Source organism: Primulina tabacum, chromosome 3, assembly GCF_025594145.1.
Source record: "Primulina tabacum isolate GXHZ01 chromosome 3, ASM2559414v2, whole genome shotgun sequence".
Lineage (NCBI taxonomy): Eukaryota > Viridiplantae > Streptophyta > Magnoliopsida > Lamiales > Gesneriaceae > Primulina > Primulina tabacum.
In genome coordinates, this window is record NC_134552.1 from 4,987,329 (window position 1) to 5,009,690 (window position 22,362).

Below are 22,362 nucleotides of genomic sequence, written 5' to 3' on the forward strand. Positions count from 1 at the left end.
AATATGTGTTAAAAGATTGGAACTTGGACCTAATTCAACCTCAAAAGCTAGCTCAAGGGGGAAAGATTGTCCAAGATCATATATACAACTTCTTGGTATTTTATCCAACCGATGTGGACAACTAACACACCCCCTCATGCCCAGGAATGAACATATGGAGCGTGAAGTTTACAAATGACCCAATTATGGGCAGAATGAGTGACTCAACTATAGGCAGTCCAACACATAACGGTGAAACTTGAGCTCTGATACCATGTTAAGATTGGAACTTGGACATAACTCAACCCCAAAAGCTAGCTCAAGGGGGAGGATTGTCCAAGACCATATATACAACTTTCATGTATTTTATCCAACCGATGTGGGACAACTAACAATATGTATCACTTGTTTATCAAGTTCTGAATTAGTCATGATATTTACAAAATTAAATATGACATGAGATTTAATAATATTATTTTTAATATAATTATGAAACAAATATAAATAAATAAAACAGTCATTTTTTTGGGAAGCTTGCAAATCCAATGTACCAAGTATATATTCAGCTAAAAAAATATAGAAACATTATGGTAACATTATATTGCAATAATTCATAGATTCATGGTCAAGATAGGGATTATACTCCATCGGCTGCCGATACCTCTGCCCGTAATCGTAATAGTAGTTGTTGGTGTTGTAGGAATATTCCGGCAGTGGCATCACATTCCTCACCGGATAACGGAGGCTTCCCTCATGCCACATCCCTTCCGGCAACGATCTCCGGTGGAAGTTGTAATAAGGTTGGTATCCATAATGATCATTGTAATTATCATAACAATTATTATAACGATAATCATACGGACCACCCATTTTATTCAATCTTGGGTGGTTGACCTTAGCCCATACAAGTTCTGCATGCTGCCCACATCTTGCTAAGGCTTTTATACATCTGTTCGGATTAACTTCGCCCATGATTTTCGCTGTTTTCGTCTCCGCGTCGATCGTCACATCGTACACACCTTGCCATGGTTGGTGAAGGAACCAGGATCAGGTCAGCAAGAAATAAAAGTGTCACATTCATACCTATGGATCGATGATTCTAGAGTTTTTCGGGTTTGAGTCGAATCAAATTTATACGCGATAAATAGTAAAATGGTAAAGTACTATTTACCTACGATGGAAGATAACACTTCCAAGGCCTTATATTTACATGCATCACACGGGCTATGCACCTTCAAAATACAACACTGTAACACAAAACAAGATATTAATTAATTAAATAAATAAACAATAAATAACTCTAAAAAGACATGTGATAAATTATTTAACATGCTCTGATTACCAAATTGGCGTGAGGATCCATTCCCGGGTTCAAAATATATGTGTAAACTGCATTTACATTGAAAAAAATAAGCAGCAATCCCAGAAAAAAGAGAGAACAAAAATGGATTAAATTCAAGGATTTGAGACTTAAAAAAATGGATTAAACTTACGTGACGTCGGATATTGACGATAAAATGGATGGTTTGTGAATATTAAGAAAAAAGGTAGCAGAAAAATATATAGTATATGTATGGATATTATCTAAATATGGAATAATAGAGATGCATGAAATCTTATATTTTTCCTTTTTGCTGGTTTTAAATATAGGAACACTCTTTTATTTTTTCAATTGATTCGCGTATTTAGAGTGGAAAATTCCTCTTTTTCTTGTTTTTTTTTTGTTTTTATTTTATTAATTAATTCTTGAAATCATCATGTAAGATTTTCCTTCCTTTTGACTTCATTCGTTTTTGTACTTGATTCTTCTCGACTTCATTCATTTTTGTCCTTGATTCTTCTTCAATTCTTGGAGCACGACAATCACTCAATGTATGTAGGTATCGTCTAGATGAAATGATAAAATATTTGTAATATGAGAATAATAAATTGAAAGATACGGATAACATAATTATTTTTAATTTAAATCATTGATCGTTCATAAATTTCGAAGTTAAACACGAGATCTAGTTATGATATTAAGTCTTATCATTCACACTGAAGAGTGGCTTGATGCTTATTCATTTTGAACATAACTATGGGAGTGAGTCTCATGTGAGACCGTCTCACGAAATAATACTTTAATTTGTATGGATGACTCAAATAAAAGATCCATCTCACAAAGTACGATCCGTAAGACTGTCTCACCCAAGTTTTTGCCAACTATGGTATGCAAGGACAAGTAATCAAATGATTATATAGTCTTTGCACGGTTTATTATTGGAGATTTTAATGTACAATGACGATTTTTTTTTTCATTTATCTGATTTCATTGCAAGGATGGTAAATAGCGAAGCCACACTCATATCCAAAATGCTAAGAATCAAACTCAAGAGAGAAATGAACTTTGTTCAACATGTACTCGGAACAAATTCTCAGCTAGAAAAAAGAAAAAAAATCCTCGGAAATCCAACGGCTCGCAATAATGACAAAAACGGGAGATGCATGAAATGAAACTTCTCCTTCAAACGTACAGCTCAAGCAGATGTGGCCATGTGACGAATCAAGTCGATCACGCGGTTGCTGTCATAGATTAGATTTACATTAGCAATGAAATCACTTATTGTTATTCCAAAGTTGGCACGAAAAATACAACTTTGATGTACATGTTGTTACCTGTAACCCCATTCGTTGTCGTACCAAGAGACAACCTTAACGAAGTTGCCGTTTAGAGCAATTCCAGCCTTGGCATCAAAGATGCTTGACCTATATTGATGCCATGGATAAAGCTAGTAAGTTCCATCACTCAAGCCTTAATTTCTTGAGTACATCAAGCCAAAAGGGCTGGATTAACATATTAAAAGCGACACCAGGAAATAGGTGGGCCAAAAAAGTGTGGGCAAACAGCCGGAGGAGACCTCACCTGCAGTCGCCAATGAAGTCGGTAGACACTACATCATCTTCTGTGTATCCTAGAATACCTTTCAACTTACCCTCAGCCTCCTCCCTATAAAACAGGAAGCAAGTCAGACAACATTCAGCAAAATGAGACTGTCTTCGGAAACAACTGGGAGGAATTACTGTGGTTTAAAAGAAATAAGAACATGGTATTTTACTTGATCGCAGCTTTGATTTCATCATATGAAGCTGCCTTCTCGAGCCTTGCAGTTAGGTCAACAACTGAAACATCGACGGTTGGAACACGAAAAGCCATGCCAGTGAGCTTTCCATTCAGCGCAGGAAGCACTTTTCCCACAGCCTGTGCGTATCCATTACCCAAAAATAATGTTACAATAATGTTCACTAACATTTTAGCAGCACTGAAAAGGTGAAATGGGTTATAAATTGTAGTAATAAAATAGGAATTGAACAATCATGCCCCAAGATAATCGTACTTTATAACGCAAGCTTCTATAATTAGTGGTGCCTACATACCTTTGCAGCCCCTGTGCTACTAGGAATTATGTTGAATGAAGCAGCTCTTCCACCTCTCCAGTCCTTCATCGATGGACCATCAACGGTCTTCTGTGTTGCTGAACGAAAATTAATCACATCAAGTACTATCCACACAAACTAAGAGAAAGAAAACTCAGAGAAATGCAGAGTTATACATACCTGTAATGGAGTGGACAGTGGTCATCAACCCCTCGACGATACCAAATCTGTCATTGAGAACCTGTAGATTTTTTGAAAAACAAAATGGCAGTAGAAGATTAGTGTTCAGTCTTTTAATCTATATGGATGGAACTTATTACTACAACTTGGTAGAGAACATATAGACCTTAGCCAATGGGGCAAGACAGTTGGTAGTGCAGCTAGCATTAGACACAATATCGATATCTGGTTTGTAATCCTTCTCATTCACTCCCACAACGAACATAGGCGCATCCTTACTCGGGGCAGAAATCACGACCTTCTTCGAACCGCCCTGATAGTCACATCAGAGAGCCAAAACACAAATACATTAAATTCAAAAGTACACTGATAAAAGAACATGGAAGTGCTTAATTCCCAAGCTTGTTACTTTTCAAGAGAAATTTATTTTAGGTTACTTAAAGGAAAACCTTCAAATGAGCAGCAGCCTTGTCTTTGTCAGTGAAAACTCCAGTGGACTCCACAACAAAATCAGCTCCAGCTTCAGCCCATGGGATTTCCTCTGGGTTCCTAATCGTTCAAAATTAATTTCACATTAAAAATATACAAAAAAAAAGTTATAACTCCAACTAATAAAGGATATATGCACGCACCTCGCGCCAAATACCGCCACTGGCTTGTCACCAAAGAGGAGGGTCTTCGAATCCTTAACTGTGAGCTCATGTTTTTTCCATTGACCATGAACACTGTCGTATTTGAACATGTAGGTCTACACAGAAAAAGGATAATAGACACACTAGATTAAATAAAACAGCATTTGACAATAAACAAAACACCATACAAGCATTTTTTCCTCACATTATAATCAAATCAACCTTCACGGTCACTATCTTTATATGTAACGTTCCCTCCCTAGTCCCCACTCCATCCATGGTCGGGAGAGGGAGGACTGGGAGAATTTATCAAGATGCTGCATATATGTCCCAATGCATTCATCAAAAGAGAAAGCCAAATCCAGAATGCGTTTTACAGCACTTTCATGAACCAACAAGAGTTAACATGGAACACAGACGACTTGAAGGATAGATCTTCAGACGGCAGTCAAGAGATTAAGTCGGTCCTGACCATTTCGAGTTTCGACTGCGTTTCAGAAAATAGTAATTGGAGATATAATATCCCACACTACATGTCATTTCGACCACAATTCAGAGCATTTTTGCTCATTGATCCCACTAACTACATTTACAACCAAATCAGAGAACATATATACAAATATATACACAAATTAACAAAAAGTTTGTCTTTTTTTAAAGGGAAAAAAAAGGAAAATTAATGGCAGACCATATAATCGGTGGTAATAAACGGATCATTGACAGCGACAAGTTCTACGTCATCACTCTGGAGTGCCACTCTAGCCACCAGACGCCCGATTCTCCCAAATCCTATCAAACCATTCTAGCTTTAAAAAATAAAAAAACAAGATCGCAATCGGACAAAAAATCTGCAAAAAAAAAAAAAAAGAAAGAAAGAAAGAAAGTGAACGCACCGTTGATTCCAATCTTGATTTTTCCCATGACGATGTTAGCGAGACCCACAGAATAAATGGAGCAGTGGAAGCAAAAATGTACGATATAGTGAGTGGAAGAAGTTTAGCATTTATGGGGAGGAAGGAGAGAGAACGTTAAGATCAAGAGACGTGGGCCGCCATTTTCGGGTGCTGAAATTTGGCCGGAACAAACGAGTGTACATGTTTTTTTATGTTATAATAAATCACTAAGATAATCTCACGTATAATCCTTAAAAACAGTGTTAACTCATAAAAATTAGTTTATTTATTATTTTTATTAAAAATAATATTTTTTATTATAAATATAGATCATTTATTACTTTGGGATAAGATCGTGTTTACTGGTTTATGTTTTTCCAATAATTTGCTCAGTCCGCAAGATAAAATTGTTTAATTTTTTTTATACTCATTTGTTATTAGGGTATCTGTCTTCAAATTCACGTGTTTAAATAATAATAATATACGGTGTTAAAATCAATGTGCATGAGCGGTTCTGTGTGTGAGCTTCTCCCACCCTATTTTTTTTTTTTTTTTTTAATAATAAAAATCTGAAATAATATATATATATATATAACATTTACATAAATTTTAGAATTTGAACCTGAGCATATTTGGATAAAATACAACAAAAATCCCATAAATTAGTATTTTACATATTTTAGAACGTTTAATTTATATGTTTTTTTATTGTATGGAAGATGAAATAATTTTAAATAATAAAAAATAAAAATAATGTTATTATTTATAATAATTTAATGGTGTAAATAAATTAAAAAATATGTATTTAATATCATATCTATATTATTTATACTATCTTATTAAGTGTGAGAGTGTCAGAAAAAGTGTTTGAGTAGGACACCAAAATTTCTTCTTTTTTTACCCTCATCTTCAACACCACATATAATAATTCCAACCACGCCAATCTCACGTCTGAAATCTTCCCCAAAAATGGAAGCCCTAACCGTACCAACACATTTGAAAACTTCTCAAGTTAAAAAAACCTTACGCTTAGTATTGTTAACGCAAAAAACCTTTCTTGTTTCTACCTATAATATTATTACATTTTTTTATCGAAATAAAGTTTAATAGAAAAATAGATTTTTTGTCATACACAACAATGTGTACGAACACACAAATTATAATATTCATACCAAATTACAAATGTCCAATTATTCATTCTATAAATTGATTAAATAATATTTCAAATATCTAATATCATGTTACACGCAACGTATGTGCCTCAATTGCTAATAAGAATGAATATGGATGAGTGTATAGTGAGACTCATAAATAATGAATATTAATGTTAAAATGAATGCGAGAGAATAACGATGTTAATATAATGTATATTTGACATGTGAACCTCACGCTTTTTTAGTAAGTGGTAGATGTCACCATTGTGGATGCTGTTAGTGTAAATTAATGAATGAGTAAGACATTAATCACACTTTAATATTTTGTATTTGATGTTTTTTTTAAAAAAAAATACTTTAATGAAACACAATGAAGCAATTCTTCACCTTCAATGAATGTGTTTATGTTATTATCACTTGGTTATTGTTTGTTGTCATCAAGTTTATTTTAATGCTCATTAAACTTGGAACATCTGTACTAACTGGTTTGGTTTTATGGGATAGGTGTAATCAAGCAATTGTTATTTTTACAATTTTTCAGATCAATGGTTTTCTGGTTGTTGAAGTTTTGGGCTTCCTTTCTTTCAACATGTATACAGATGACCCCTATTAATTAATGTCTTCACATATAACAAACATTACATGTATCTTGACCTCCAATTGTTCCTTCACAGTAACATCTGTATTACATTGAAAAACAAGGTTTCGAGTGGTCGTAATATAGAAGCCGTATCACCATACGTACCCATCTGTGTGCACGTAACCTGCCCTTTCCAGCAGTTCATCGCTTTCAGCCGGCCCTCTGCTGCCTGGCTCGTATGTAATCGGCCTAAACGCTCCATCATCTATTCGCTGAAGCAGGGGAGTAAATATCTCCCAGGCAGCCTAAACATTGAACCAAAACCAATTATTTACTTTGGTTCATTAGAGTGGGGGCTTCAACATGAGAGAAGATAATCATATTTTTATGCTACCTTCAATTCGTCTCTCCGAACAAAATGCTGTTGATCGCCTCTCATGCTGTAAACGAAACAAATGGGAATGGAGGGATGCACTTTTTGAAAGGATAAACAGAAGCAGCATGTGTAAAACGTAAAGGTTCAGCAGTAGACTAGAAAATAGTACGTGTCGAGGATAAGACGTTCATAAGCCTCTGGAATGACAATCTCGTGGTAACGTTCCTTGTAAGAGAGATCTAGTTCACTTTGTGTTGTAGACATTTCCAACCCAGGCTGCTTGACCTGCAGGAGGAAAGAAAAGTAGTCGAAGTAGAAATACAAGATTGGTTGAAATTAGTCAACCAATATCTCATCATGGCCAGAGTATTGGGAAGTTTTGGGAAAATTACACCGAATAGTTATACTCACTGTTAGCTTCATGTACATGGCCTCGGAAGGTTGCAAACGTATTACGAATTCATTTCTTCCTTGCTTTTGACCTTGATAGATCAGGTTTCATAAGATTCACAGTCAATCCCACCAACGCATCAACCAAATAAGCAAAATTAAGGCTAAAAATAACTAACAGCATCATCTAATTTAAGCCAGATATGCATGAAAACAATGAGAAATCCAGAGTAATTAACCCATAGTTTGCCCAAAGTTTGTTGGCAATTTGGCATGTCTTACTAAAGACCTGTTTGGTTCAAAATGTGAACATTTCCTCATTTTTTGCTTAAAGCAGTTGAAACAACAGCTCAGTATAACACTCAAGAGTTCAAAACATACATTTAAATATATCTCCAGGAACATCCTTGAATTGAACACGTATTTCAGCTTTTTTCGAATTTAGAGCTTTCCCAGCCTTGAGGATGAAAGGAACGCCTACAACATGAACTCATATTCAATGACATATCCTTACATAGAAAACGTAAAAGAAATATCAGTTTTTCGAAATTCAAGGCTTTCCTTTGTTTAACACACACAGTGATATACCGTATTACATCTTACCCTCCCATCTTTCATTGTGTATACGTAGAACTACAGTTGCAAAAGTAGGAGTGTTTGAGTTGTCTGGAACTGTTGGATCGTCTTTATATCCATCATACTGTCCAAGAACCACCTCTTCGTCTTTGATTGGAAGCAGAGATTGGAGAACCTGAGTAGCAAATAATCAAAGGTAAGAACTAGGCAGGAAGAAAAAAACAAAAACACATCAATGGAACAATCGAACTCATAGGAGGCAACATTTTTTAAGGATTTTTTCTTGCATAGAGAGGGAGACACATTCTCCTTAGAGCTTAGTTTGGTCGAGGTAATTCAGCTAGTTATATTTAACATAATAAAGTGATTCCGAATGCCCTCTTCTAGAGAGAATAACTGTACAAGATACCTTCACTTTCTCATCTCTGATATGCTCGGGGTTAAGAGAAATCGGCTTCTCCATGGAAATAAGGCAAAGAACCTGCAAATTTTATTCCACAGTTCAAATTTGATGCTAAAGGTGCCATTTAAAAGTTAGCTGTCATCATATGTGACATGGAATATTAAAATAGAAAAAAGTGTTCCCAGTTAAATGACTCGTGAAAGAAGTAAGGGAATCCGGGGTATACCCAGTGTAATTGGTCTAGCTGGAGACCCGGGTTATGCCCCGCGTATTTGTAGCAGGAGATCTGGTGGATGCCCATGTACTTGTATGCTCATGGGTTTCCACCGTTTTTATGTTGTTAGACTGGTGCATAATGTTTAGCACACTACTAGAATGTTTGGACAGAGATTCAATCGCTGGGTCACGTGCTCTGTTCAGGGCAGTGCACGCTCACCCAGCGCACTAGCTGCGCTTCATACAGCTCACGCTGAGCTGGGAATAGGTTGATTTCTCCTGGGTATACCCAGTGTAATTGTACCGAACTATTTTTACCCTTTAATGAAATTTTTTTCATTAAAAAAAATGTGTCTAACCTGTAATAGGTGATTCTGGATAATGTCACGAATAATCCTGCCAAGGAATAAAATAATCAAATATGTTTTAAATACAAATTCCTTCAATCTCAACAAACCACAAAGAACAACAAAATAATTTATTAATCGAAACACATTGAGATTTTAAAAACGAACCCACACTTCCCAATGGAATGGTTTCAATAGAAAATCACAGATAAACAAAAAGCATACCCATATTCATCAAAATACCCACCACGGCCATCGGTTCCGAAATCTTCTCTAAACACAATCTGGAGGAAACAAATAATCTCAGTCAGTTGAGAAAAATTATAATCTGACAAGTATAACATGTTTAAAGAACAACCCGCCAACCTGAAGATTAGCAATGTGGTCACGATTCCAAAGAGGCAAAAATAAACGGTTTGCAAAACGAAGTACCAACTGCGACATCAACGATACATGGAGATGATAATGTCTTAATTCATGGTTGGATGACAAATGCAAATTGAGTAGCAGGACACAGTTAGCATAAGATTATTCATGTAATTGTATTACCAAGTTCTGCACCAATTCCTTTCCCAGATAATGATCAATACGATAAATCTGTGGTTCCTCAAACAATTCTCCTATCTGGGAGCTCAGTTCCTCTGCTGAAGCCAAATCCTTGCCGAAGGGCTTTTCAACAACAATACGAGTCCATCCACCATGATCAGCTGCAAAATATTGCATCAAGGAACCATTGGTCAATTCATGACAAGGTAGACACCATCATAATATATTTAATCATTTCCTGGTCTGCACATATTCTGGATTCACAACATAACCAATTTATAGACAGCTAAATCACAAAAAGAGTCTTCTTCTGGTGATAAGTGGGTGCTACACTTTTCCCAGACACCGCACAGTAAGCTAAACATGTCGAAAGAACAGTGTCTATTACAAGGTAAATGAGAGGAAAATGTTGAACACTGAGGTTCCCATGATAATTACCAATCTTCAACCATATAACTTAAAAGTAGAAACTTAAACTAGTGATTGAAGCTCCCCACAAAAACTTAGTTGCTTATCAAGAAAGAAAACGAATGAGGAATTAGCGACCATAAAATAATTCTTGAAAGACAATGAATAGGGAATTAGCAACCTGAAAATAATTCTTGAAAGAATACGTACATCTATTCATGGAATAATTCTTGATCATTTTGCAGACTTGTGGATATACAGATGGAGGGAGTGCAAGGTAGAAAAGCCTACGAGATGATCCTTCCATAATGCTTTTTGATACTTCATGTTCAGATATCGCCTTATCTAATGCTTGAAAGCCCTTTAGATCATCATAAGAACCACTTACGTATTTGATCTACATCAACAAAATCAGATTACAAATGGTGATGAAACTTAATCATTTAAGGTTAAACATAAGAAAGTATATGCAGATTGCAGCCAGCAAGTACTAACCAACTGCAGAAAGCTTGAAATATCATTAGTGCCTTCTTTCCCTTGGGGAAGATACCTTCAGAAAATAAATAAAAAGGTTCGTTTGGCCACAAAACAGGAAATTAATGAATTAAATAAGCGGAGAATGGTGAGATCAAAGGCAAGATTGTACACTAACTTCAGCTCCGAGCTTCAGATTTGTCAAACCAAGAAAATGTTTGTCAAATTTTAAAAGTGTTTAACGTACTTTCACAAGGGACTTAAGAAAGAGAAATACAGAAACTGTACCCTCGTATTCGATCTCTTAAATCATCATCAACCATCTTGCTCCTTGCGTAGCCAAAAATGTTAACCTCATTTGATGGCAAAAATCCCTGGTTGCAGGATTAAAGCCCAAACCACTGTAAGAGATAAGTCTTTAAGCTAAAGGCAATTTAAGTAAACTCTGGACAGTGTCCTATGACAATGTATGAGTAGAAATAAATATAACTTTTAACAATATATGAGTCGGTGAAACTTCAATCTAGAAACAATCCGCAAAGCACAAAAACGTAAGCATACTCTCAAAAGAACATAAACCAGAACCAGTAATCCAGATACCTGTCGGTAAAGATTAAAAAGTGCAGGGAACGTCTTTTTCTTTGCAAGATCCCCTGATGCACCAAGAACTATGATTGAAAGACACCCTGTTTCGGGCACATTCTCCTTATCTTTTTCATGAATCTCGTTCTTAAGAAAAGTCCTGTGCTGACAACGCCATTCACCCGAAGCCATTCTACCTATTCAATGGAGATCAAATATGCCCAATCATTGGTCCTGATATGAACACAATTCCAATGAAAAAGTTACTTATGATTAATACCACTCCACTAGCACTCAAACTTGAAATCTAAAGAAAATCATTCCAAAAGGTAGTCCAGGATGAAACAAAACCATAATCCCAGTTGAATGGCTTTATGATAAGCATTTGTGGACAAGCATTTGTGGACATGTAAGGAGTTCATAATGTATAGATAGCCCGTGAGCTCGACAGATTCTAAGCTCGGCAGAAACAAGATTGGTGGACTCATATCCTATTCCCTCATGACGCGGGAATAGTTGGGTTATTAGGAATAAGAGCAGTAGCCCCTGACTCTATTCCTTCCTCAACTCCGAAAAACCAAGGCCATTCGGGCTAACTTAGGCTGTTTCCTTCTGATTTTTCCCCAGAAATCTTCTCTAAAAACATTAACTCCATCACCTTTTGATCGTAGAATGTTATTCTAGTCACTTGCACTAAAGCATTAACCATTTGATCCACGGAAACTAATAAATCCAGCAAGTGACATAATTCACCAAAACAACACAACGATAATTTTGGAGAGCACATAAACGAACCTTACTCAGTGAACATCCGCAGATTCAGTAGGCGATCAGCCGATAGAAAATGCAGTTGTTACAGTAAGTATCCATTGAAGAAATGGAGTTTCAATTGGATAAGGCGTCCTGCCTGCGTGGGCTGCGGAAAACGGAGAGATTGGAATTTGGAACATACATCTACCGTCATAATTATTAGCATTCGGTCAAGTCTCTCTGACCTACTCGAGCCATATCCGTTAAATATGATTAACCAACCAACTATTATTTATTCGTAAATTTAGTAATTTTCAAAATACGATCCGTGAAACTGTTTTACATAAATTTTTCTAATTTTAATTTATGAAATACTTTAATTCTCGGTGCATAAATATTCAATCCTGTGTTGCATAACCTGCATAACCAGTTGAGTAGGTCTATTGTGAGACGGTCTCACGAATCTTTATTTGTGAGACGGGTCAACCCTATCGATATTCACAATAAAAAATAATATTATTCGCATAAAAAGTAATAGTTTTTCATGGCTGACCTAAATAAGAGATCCGTCTCATAAAATACGATCCGTGAGACCGTCTCACACAAGTTTTTGTCTAACTAGTTAAGTCACTTATAATAAGTACACCCGTACCGTCTCACACAAGTTTTTGCCTAACCATTTAAGTCACTTATAATAAGTACACCCGTATGGTATTTCAATTTTTATAGACTATTATCATCTATATTATATCGATTAATTCGATTTGGTTCGGTTCGATTTGGTTCGGTTTGATTTTCGAAAATTGGTCAACATAATTAACCGATATTTTAAATGATATAATTTTTATATATATTTGTAATATATGATACCAAAATGGTTCAACCTAATTCCAAAAAGCAAATCCATCATCAGACAACTCATCTTTTTCATATGTCGATCTCGTTCATCTCTAGTTGTCGATGCTGCCGACAACGTGTCTCTCGTTCATCTTTCCTCAATGCAAACATTGCACTGAATATATGTTGATATTTATTTGATATTTGGAGAGATTAAATTTCCAGAAGTGCTATTAACTGAATAAGCTGTTCTATTAAAAATTTCCAACAAAAAATGGGTTCAGTTATCGGTTATTATGATTAAATCGGCCGGTTTGATTATGCTTAAAAACAATCGATTCGATTATTTAAAAGTTGGTCCCCTCGATAATCAAACCCACCGAAAGCCGGAACATTTCACCCTACCTTGTGGGATACTGCCCCATGAGAAGATCAAAGGCCCAATTTTAACCACGCATATGTGGGGTCAACCAATTTCTTTAAAATCAATGGTCCAGATCATGTGGAGGCACTGCCCCACAGGTAGCATCGACACTCCCCGAAAGCCCACACCTAGATTGCTTGTGTGGTACCCATTGTTCCACTTAAACCAGTGGAATCTACTTGAAAGGGTACAAACTATACTTTCCCGGAAATATTAAAATAGTTAATGTTTTTTTTAACAAGGATTTGGGAGGATTTTATGGGATTTGGATTTCAAAATCTTATTTTTACTTTTGGGCAAAGTGATTTAAAAAAAAATTCGGATTTATTTAAGATTTCATGGGATTTCAATGAGTATATCTAAATCCCATCAAATTTGATAAGATTTGGTGGGATTTGGATTTTAAAAACATATAATTAATTTTTTTTATCTAAATCTCATCAAATTTTATTTACGTTTAGATGATTTATAAGAGTAGCTTAATAAAATTTTAAAATTCCAAATTCAAATAATTTTTTCTCCAAACAAGAAATGGATATGTAAATATCATTTTTAAATTTTAAACCAAACACCAAATGAAATTTTCAAATCCAAATCCAAATTTTAAAAGAACCGAACACACCATTAACACAAAGAATCATCGGCCGCCGGACGACCACCCTTGCCGCCGGCCGACCACAGCCACTCGCCGCCGACCGCCACCGCCAACCGACGCCGACCACCGCCGCCGTTGCCGTTGATGCCCGGACCGCCCCCATCGTCGTTGCCGCCGCCGTCGCTTCCGGCCGGCCGACCACCTCCGCCGCCGATCGCCACCACAAAATTGAAAGGGCAATTTTGTCAATTTCATCAAAAGATTATTATTTATCTCATTCTTAACAATCATACCAAACATAATATTATTTTATTATTATCTAATTCAATTGTTTTTTTTATCAGTTTTTTTCTTAATCATTTCATTATTTTGTGCTTCAGATCAAACATAACCTAAAGATTTAAAATACACAATTCAGATCCACCAGCGAGGCCTAACAAAATGCAATAATAATCATAAAAAGAGGGTACCTAAAAGCCCAACCCATTAAGAAATGGGCCTGAAATCCTCCGCCACCGACCCAAATAATCTCCTACATCCCGACTACAGAACCACTCACTAAAACCCCCGACTTTCAACCTTTCCCCAAGGTGTACCCTATCAATTGGTCCACCGATCTTCCAAAGTACAATCAGACGAACTCGAGAACCTACCACACCGGATCTCATCTGCTCCACCGCGAGTTGCAACAGTGACAGCGCACCGCCGCATGTCAATCTCTAAAATTTGGTGAAAAATCCAAATTTTTATTATCTTATTATCAGTTCTCTCTCCCACAAACTCACATACGAAGCGCAGCCAGCCCCATCTCTTTTTCTCTTCCCACGGTCTATAGGAACATTGAATTTCAAAATTTTCTCCCCCAATCGACGAGAGGCCCTGGTTTTGCCGTGAAAGATCGGTGGATTTTAACCCATAATCTCGAACTCCTTGAAGTTTTTAGCGTTTTCAGGTCCCCGTGTTCGAAATTTCTGTGAATGGATTGATTGAGGATGTATGTTGGACAAGGGGATATATAAACACATGTAAATTGAAGGTGAGAGAGAGGGGAAGGAGGATTAATTATCTGTTTTATACGATAACCACCTGAAATTGTTGATATTATTTGTTAGTTTAATCTTTTTCTCGAAAAATGCCAAGCATAGGTGTGAAATTGTACAGTGTGTTTTTCAAATTTATGCTAAAGCATCGGCTACAGAGCCGATTGCAGACACCCGAAGGCGATGCATCCGGTGGTGGCGCAGCCTCCTTGGGGGTAACGTCACGGCCTGATGAGGAGACGGCAGCGGCAGCCAACCCTTCCTTCACCGACGGTGTTGCCACTAAGGATTATCATATTGATCCCTTAACCTCTCTCTCGATCCGTATCTTCATTCCGGATACTTGCCTCCGTTCCCCCGAAACTTTAACCAAATCTCGGCCCGGGTTTGGATCCGATGCGGCCCAGTCGTTTAACCGCCGCAACAGCTACGGGTCGCCCAACAATGGTGTTTCTAGCAGCAATTCTAATGCTCTTACGCATCCTCAGAATGTTGATAGTAACAGAAGAAAAAGTTACGCAGGTAGCAACGATGAGTTGAATTTAAAATCAGGAAGTGGGATTTACAGAGGGTATAATCCGGCGGGGAACAAGTGCCGCAGACTTCCAGTGATGTTGCAATTCCATGGCGGAGGATTTGTTAGTGGGAGCAACGATTCGGTTGGCAATGATTATTTCTGCAGGCGTATTGCGAAATCGTGTGATGTGATTGTCTTGGCCGTGGGTTATAGATTGGCGCCTGAGAATAAGTACCCAGCAGCATTTGAGGATGGGTTGAAGGTGCTGCATTGGCTGGCAAAGCAGACTCGTTTGGCTGAATGCAGCAAGTCGTTGGGGAGTTTGAAGGGTGGTGGAGCTGATTTGAGGAAGACAGATGGTAATTGGCATGTTCCTGATGCCTTCGGCGCCTCAATGGTGGAGCCTTGGTTAGCTGCGCATGGAGATCCGTCGAGGTTTGTCGAGATCTTGCTGATCTATTGATTTTCATCACTTGCAAGTCTTGTTATCTGCTTTAGTGAAGATTTCTTGCTATTTTTCAACATGGTTTCTAATTGAGTGCTGACTAAGAAGCTGGAAATGGATTACTTGTGTTAATGTAGATTTCCTTTTGTTCTTTTGAAAGTAAAATTGATGTATAAGTTGAATGATGTAACTAACGCTATAAATTTGAAAATTAAGAAAGGATCTGGAATTTCTCCTGCTTTTGCTGAGGTCGAAGTCTTGCAAACTTTTACAATCTTATACATGCTTGTCAGTGATGAATTTGGCTGTTTATCAAACTTCTTGTGGTTTATAGTTTGTGAATTGTGATCTTTATGCTGTGTTCTCTTTTGTATTATTGTTTTTATTTGTGGAAAAATTGTCGCGATATTAAACTAGGGCATTCTGCCATAGTCAGAAATTATCACCCCAAATAAACACTGTTTTGGATCCTTGACAGTCTCCATTTAAGAAGATATATAAATAAACAAGTTCCCGTTTCTAGGATTGCTTTTCCTTTTGATACTCTTGTGTCTGAGTTCAAGACCATACTTTTGTCTTACCTTACATTTGACAGAAAGATTAGAAATCATCTTTGATTAGTTTTAGATTTACCTTCTTCCTGAGGACAGTGTCGCCTATTTATGATTATAAATAATGCTTGGATTCTTTGGGAAGAAGTTGTATCCGTGTATGATCATTGCCTGACTTCATATTGATTCTATTCTCAATCAGTAGATGCATCTTACATTCTAGATTGGTGATGAGGTGCACTGTATTGTTTTTTTTCCTTATGATTATTATGGTTTATTGTTAATTTAATAAGCAGTTTTTCGTCTCTAACTTTGAGGCTGAGTATTTGAATTTCTTGTACTGTATTTGCATGATGCTGTTGGCTAATACCAGTATAACACCTATATGGATCAAAGTAGTGATTGAAATGAGAAAGGGTTTTTGGTTTCGTTGGGGCACTTTAGAGAGAGAGTAGGGGAAACTGAATTTGAAGGCTTACTATGTAATCATTGATGTGCCACTAATTTCAGTGAGAGCAAAATTTGCAGCAAAAAATTTACCTATGTGCATTACCGTGGTGGCACAACTCCTCTCCTCCCCACTCGAATAATCACATTGGTTAGGCTAAGACTTGTTTGCTTACTCATATTATGTATTCTAGGTGCACATTTTTTGAGATATATGTTGCCACACTTCCTTATCTTCCTATGTACATTTTCCAAGTAATAATAATGAAAAATTAAACTTGTCTGAATTGATTGATGAATTGGCGTTACATGGAACCAGATGTGTGCTTCTTGGAGTGAGTTGTGGGGGAAATATTGCTGAATATGTGGCAAGGAAAGCGGTAGAGGCTGGTAAGCTTTTGGACCCGGTAAAGGTGGTTGCTCAGGTTTTGATGTATCCCTTTTTCATCGGAAGTGTACCCACACATTCGGAGATAAAACTGGCGAATTCCTACTTCTATGACAAGGCTATGTGCGTACTTGCATGGAAACTTCTCCTGACCGAGGAGGAGTTTAGCCTGGATCACGCCGCTGCAAACCCACTCGTTTCTGGTAGAGGTCCTCCTTTGAAGCAGATGCCCCCAACATTGACTGTGGTAGCTGAACATGACTGGATGAGAGATCGAGCGATTGCATATTCAGAGGAGCTCCGGAAGGTGAATGTGGACGCTCCTGTTCTTGAGTACAAAGATGCAGTTCACGAGTTTGCAACCCTTGACATGCTTCTTAAGACACCTCAGGCTCAGGCGTGTGCGGAGGACATTGCCATCTGGGTCAAGAAACATATTTCACTTCGAGGTCACGAGTTTTCATATTGATGTGTTATACTCATGAATTTGGTAAATACAGAAGCTAATATTGGTCATAACCTCTGTTGGGGGTTCTGCAGTGCTGTGTTATATATGGATCTTGTAGATGACGGGTGTTCGGTTGCTTGGCTCTGTCTTTCTTGTTGTATTTTTGCTCGTAACATAGTAACTTGCCTGAGAATTGAGTTCTATTTGATCTTAGCCAGTTAATGTGGATGCTCTTTGCCAGCATTTTCGAGTAATTCTTCGATTATTTAGTTATTTTGTAGCACAACTGCCTCCTACAACCCATCAAATTTAATTTGTAACCAATATGAAGGCCAGCAGATATTTGGCGTTACACCGACTAATTCGATTCGATTCGATTCGATTCAATATTCTTTATGAGTCTGTTTATCAATATTTTTTATGAGTCTGTTTAATTCTGCTGTGCGGACGTGTTGAACAACTCAGCCAGCATCCACCATGTTAATTAAAAAGAAACCTTTTCCTGTTAGGATGGGAATTGATCGTATTTAGATACTCTTTTGCAAATATTTTTTTTAAAAAAAGTAAAAATTTTCGTTTGCAAAGTTTTGTCATCCACGAACATTTCCTGTGTTAAACTGATTTATGCTAAACTGACGGTCTTGAGGATTATGTTGGGTAATTTGCTTTTAAATCTCTGAATCCAAAAATGTGTTTATGTTCAATTTTTGTCAGAGAAAAAAAAAATTTCTTAGGTCCTTTTTTTCACACCAAAAAAAAAATTGCACTAACCGGTCTAGCTACATATTTTCTCACAGATGAAAATTTATATAAATCATTGAAATCATGGTACTAATATATAATATTTGATTTTTATTGTTTTAGATATGATACAAAAGATAAGATTTCGAGTATAAATGAGAACAACTTTATTAATATCAACACTTGTTATATTTGTTTGGATACTTAAATATCATATATTAGTATCCGATATGAAACAACGAATACTCAAATCTCGTATATTAATATTATATTTCACTATTTTATACCGAATTTCATCCGAGAAAATATATATGTGTCATTAAAATCAATACTTATTGTACATATTTGTGTACTCAAATATCATATAATAATATTATACTTGTAACAATTGTTTTTCAAATATCATAATATTAATACTATATTTTCAACATTTTGTATCAATTTTTATGAGAGAGAAACTTTTTTCCTATAAGGATTGATCACAAACCCTAGTTTGGTTTGGGAATTGAAAAGCAATTTACTCAATGTAATGGGTGTTCATATAGTTATTATAATATTTTTTGAGTTAAATTCAATCAAAATATTTGATATATTAATGGTGGAAGAAAGACTAAAATCTATTCATACATATATATAATTTATAATAATTATATATATATATATATAATTTATAATATTTATTTTCATGGGCTATACGTGTAATAGCCATAAAGGTGTTTCATCAAGGATGTCACGTCCTCAACCTCTCCAACTTCGACCGAACATTCTTCGTTCCCCATTTCCACCTCTCATCATAATTGCTCTGTTCGGTGGTATCTCCTTTCTGTACATATCGCTGTACTTTTATTTTATTCTATTTTATTTTATTATAGAATAAAAGCAGTAATTTCATTTCATCTCTCCCTAATCCCGAATACTGAAAAAATAAATAGCCTATGAAATATCATTTTAGAGGAAAAAAAGAAAGAAAGAAGAAGAGATAATTTAGGAAATCATTATCTATCTTTTCGTGTGAGACGACCTACCGATAGTTCATAATTAAAAGTAATATTTTTAGCATAAAAAATAATATTTTTCATGGCTGACCCAAATAAGAGATTCATCTCACAAAATACGATCCGTGAGACCGTCTCAAACAAGTTTTTGCATTCTTTTTCTTAAATAAACAATCAGTATCTATCAAATATGATTTTTTTAAAATCATCTCAAATTCACTAAGAAGCCAGTAATAAAAAGAAAAATTTATTAAGTAAATAACATTTAAATTAAAAAATAACTATTTTTTTAGAAATTATATTAACTATGTAATTTTTTATTAAAAAAAACTTTACAGAAAAAAATAGTTGATATGTCACGGGAAATCAAGTGGAAATGGGACCTATGCCTCAAAGTGGCTAAAAGAAGAACTGTTTATTTATTATTATTATTTTTTGGCAAAGAAGTATTTATTTATAACTTAACAAATCGGCATATTTTGCTTCTACTCTTCTCTACGTGTGGCCTACTTTGTTCTCCCAACTTTGGCCTTTTAGTTTGAATTTTTAAATTAAAGTCGCAAAGCTTAAACTCTGCCACAAAAAAAGGAAAAAATATACACCAAAACACGACGTGTTTTCTTTGGATGAATCTTGTTTCTGTTTCTTTTTTTTTAAAAAAAAACTTTGCTGAGGTTCTCTTTGCAGAACTAGCAATAGAATGGGGGATTCAGCTTGTGTTATGCATGGATACTCCTATGATTCTGCCGTACCCAACGAGTCCAAACAGGTACATATTAGAACCTTCAAGCATCTCCCTTCTACGTTTTTATGGATTTTTAAGTCATTGAATTTGATTTTGGCTTTAAAATTGCTGCTTGGTTCTTGTAAAGAATTGGAATCTGTGGTTGGTTTTGTGTGAAAGTGAGAGCTGACGGTGTTTTGCAGATGAACCACTTGCAAGTTCTTGGAGATTCGGTCTCATTTGGGAGGTTTATGAACGAGCCCTTGTCTTGGGAGAAATGGTCCACCTTTTCACATAAGAAGTATGTGGAAGAGGCCGAGAGTTACTCGAGGCCGGGATCAGTTGCGCAGAAAAAGGCTTTCTTTGAGGCTCATTACAAAAGAAAAGCAGCTCAGAAGGCGGCACCTGAGCCAGAGAGTGCTGCAGATGATATCAATGGAACAGTAGCTGAAGACCATGTTAATGCTAATAACAATAATAGTTTTCAAAGAATTAGCTTGAAATTGGATTCCCATTTGGTTGCTGATGAGAAAATGGATATGGTTAGAATCCCAGATGGGATAAATGATGTTGTGGAGAATGGAAAGGAGAATTGTTTAGTTGATGTCGCAGAAGATGCCAAGGATCAGAAACAGGCTGAAGTCATGGAGACTAAGTACTCTATGGAGGCTCCAAAAAAGAAACCTCCACCCAAGAAGAGGTTCTTCTCCAAGTATTTATGCAATCTGTATGGTTTGTTTCCTACCGAAGAACCCGACAACGAGACATATTCTACCACTGTGAAAACGGGAATTATCGGAAGTGCTCCTCCTTCTTTGGCAACATCACAAAACGGCAAAGCTCCTCTAAAGACTACGGTATTGGTGATTCTCATTTCCTGAAGATTATAGCTCAAGATTTTCTATCTTTTGATTATAGACTATAAGCATCTCAATATTTTCTTTCTTTTGATTGTTGACTATAACTCTATAAGCATCCTGAGACATTAATCTTTTTCCCTTTTAACCCGCAGGGAGCCATTGAAGGGATCTCAAAAAATCCTGCTGCTACCTCTCCAAAGAACAGAAGGTGCCAGATATAGAACTCTTCTCAATAAATCAATAGTGCATATTTAAAAACTTTTGTGTATAGCTTTACCATGTCTATATTGCACAGAAAGAAAACGCCAACCGATCCCTCAGTTTCCGGATCCAAAACAACACACCGTAGATGGCTCATTTTCTCTGCAGTGTAAGCATTACATGTGTTGAGATATGATGCTATGTTGCCTGGTTTTTAAATATGCCAATAGTTGTTGGATCTGGTATTATCTGAAGAGTTGTTCAGCCTGAGTTTCTTACAGAGGTTCTTTTCTTTGATCAGCTCCAAGTCATCAAGAAATCATCGGTCGCAAACTTCATCCAAATGATTCATTCCAAGAACAGAAGAAAGAGTTGGCAAACACAAAGAGGCGACAGACGCAACCACCTTCTGGCCTTCATCATTTCCCTATGATCAGTTCTAGGATCCTAGAATCTTCCCAAGCAAGACTGTCTCAATCTTGTGTCCCCTCGCAATAGCTTTTGCAAGCCAGGATTAATGATGGCATCCAAAATAAATAATCCAAAACCAGAGAGTATCTTGTCAGCGAATGAACTATAATAAGTACATGATATATATATATATGGAAGGTATTATCTTTAGATATGATGTATACAACTCTGTTCAGTTTATTGTATTCCGTCATTGAATTGTGGCTACTTGTATCAATCCATCCATGACTATATATGTTAAGCTTCGAGTCTAGTCCCGTATCCATCTTCGTCTTGTAAAAATGGTTAATCTTAGATCGTTATAAAAATCGATTGTAACGTCTTATAAATCATTGTAAGCATTCAATATAGGAGTACTACCAAGTACCAACTATGAAAAGCTTGCTAAATATCGAATCCCATCTCACATAACATTCCCCACGACTAAATATATATTGACATCGAAATTTATATTTTGAGATATTTCGATTGGCAACTATTCTTTTAATGCTAGAAGGAACGAAATTTTGGTATTATTATAATTACGGGGGCTGTGAGTCACGTGCACCGTTGTCTCTCGAGTCATTCCAATTTTTTCTTTTTTCTTATTTATTAGAGAGATTAAAAAGGGGATTATAAATTTAAAATCCATGAATTAAGTTGTCCATTTCAAGACTGATGGTGTTTTTAGTTATGGTTGCACAATCTCGACTCAATTTAAAATTTGTTCATTCAAGTTTGATCGACTAATCTATTTTAAGCTTGAGATTGTTTTATGTATTTACTCGAACTCATATTT

The 22,362-nt window shown here is 36.2% G+C and overlaps 4 protein-coding genes and 1 long non-coding RNA gene across 8 annotated transcripts; 2 read left to right on the top strand and 3 right to left on the bottom strand.

Annotated features, from left to right (window-relative positions):
• Nucleotides 1-522: 522 nt before the first annotated feature.
• Nucleotides 523-1,443, bottom strand: LOC142538857 (uncharacterized). Its single transcript, XR_012818752.1, has 3 exons — nt 1,322-1,443; nt 1,151-1,226; nt 523-998 (listed from the first exon to the last, which is right to left on the bottom strand). It is a non-coding gene; the product is annotated as an uncharacterized LOC142538857 (long non-coding RNA).
• Nucleotides 1,444-2,323: 880 nt separating this feature from the next.
• Nucleotides 2,324-5,287, bottom strand: LOC142539510 (glyceraldehyde-3-phosphate dehydrogenase, cytosolic-like). The gene is made up of 11 exons (XM_075645030.1): nt 5,099-5,287; nt 4,894-4,994; nt 4,206-4,321; nt 4,023-4,122; nt 3,740-3,886; nt 3,574-3,634; nt 3,394-3,491; nt 3,075-3,217; nt 2,882-2,965; nt 2,635-2,724; nt 2,324-2,541 (listed from the first exon to the last, which is right to left on the bottom strand). The coding sequence occupies exons 1-11, from the start codon at nt 5,124-5,126 to the stop codon at nt 2,496-2,498; spliced, it is 1,014 nt and encodes a 337-aa protein (XP_075501145.1). The 5' UTR covers nt 5,127-5,287; the 3' UTR covers nt 2,324-2,495.
• A 1,565-nt stretch (nt 5,288-6,852) lies between these two features.
• Nucleotides 6,853-12,121, bottom strand: LOC142539511 (glucose-6-phosphate 1-dehydrogenase, cytoplasmic isoform-like). 3 transcript variants are annotated; one of them, XM_075645032.1, is made up of 16 exons: nt 11,951-12,121; nt 11,169-11,384; nt 10,857-10,942; nt 10,590-10,644; nt 10,305-10,491; nt 9,690-9,847; nt 9,507-9,575; nt 9,366-9,424; nt 9,153-9,189; nt 8,584-8,655; nt 8,202-8,349; nt 7,980-8,075; nt 7,620-7,690; nt 7,378-7,493; nt 7,227-7,272; nt 6,853-7,137 (listed from the first exon to the last, which is right to left on the bottom strand). In XM_075645032.1, the coding sequence occupies exons 2-16, from the start codon at nt 11,340-11,342 to the stop codon at nt 6,985-6,987; spliced, it is 1,527 nt and encodes a 508-aa protein (XP_075501147.1). In that variant the 5' UTR covers nt 11,343-11,384; nt 11,951-12,121; the 3' UTR covers nt 6,853-6,984. The 3 variants fall into 3 exon arrangements, with proteins under 3 accessions (XP_075501147.1, XP_075501148.1, XP_075501146.1); XM_075645033.1 differs by having other exon boundaries at nt 11,169-11,347; nt 11,946-12,121; XM_075645031.1 differs by having other exon boundaries at nt 11,946-12,120.
• A 2,311-nt stretch (nt 12,122-14,432) lies between these two features.
• Nucleotides 14,433-17,970, top strand: LOC142539512 (putative carboxylesterase 11). The gene is made up of 2 exons (XM_075645034.1): nt 14,433-15,748; nt 17,076-17,970. The coding sequence occupies exons 1-2, from the start codon at nt 14,889-14,891 to the stop codon at nt 17,611-17,613; spliced, it is 1,398 nt and encodes a 465-aa protein (XP_075501149.1). The 5' UTR covers nt 14,433-14,888; the 3' UTR covers nt 17,614-17,970.
• A 1,590-nt stretch (nt 17,971-19,560) lies between these two features.
• On the top strand, nt 19,561-21,801 carry LOC142539513 (uncharacterized). Of its 2 annotated transcripts, none has more exons than XM_075645035.1 (5): nt 19,561-20,097; nt 20,256-20,915; nt 21,065-21,120; nt 21,208-21,282; nt 21,415-21,801. In XM_075645035.1, exons 1-5 carry the CDS (start codon nt 20,029-20,031, stop codon nt 21,458-21,460), a joined length of 906 nt encoding a protein of 301 aa, XP_075501150.1. In that variant the 5' UTR covers nt 19,561-20,028; the 3' UTR covers nt 21,461-21,801. The 2 variants fall into 2 exon arrangements, with proteins under 2 accessions (XP_075501150.1, XP_075501151.1); XM_075645036.1 differs by having other exon boundaries at nt 19,571-20,097; nt 20,256-20,909.
• Nucleotides 21,802-22,362: the final 561 nt, after the last annotated feature.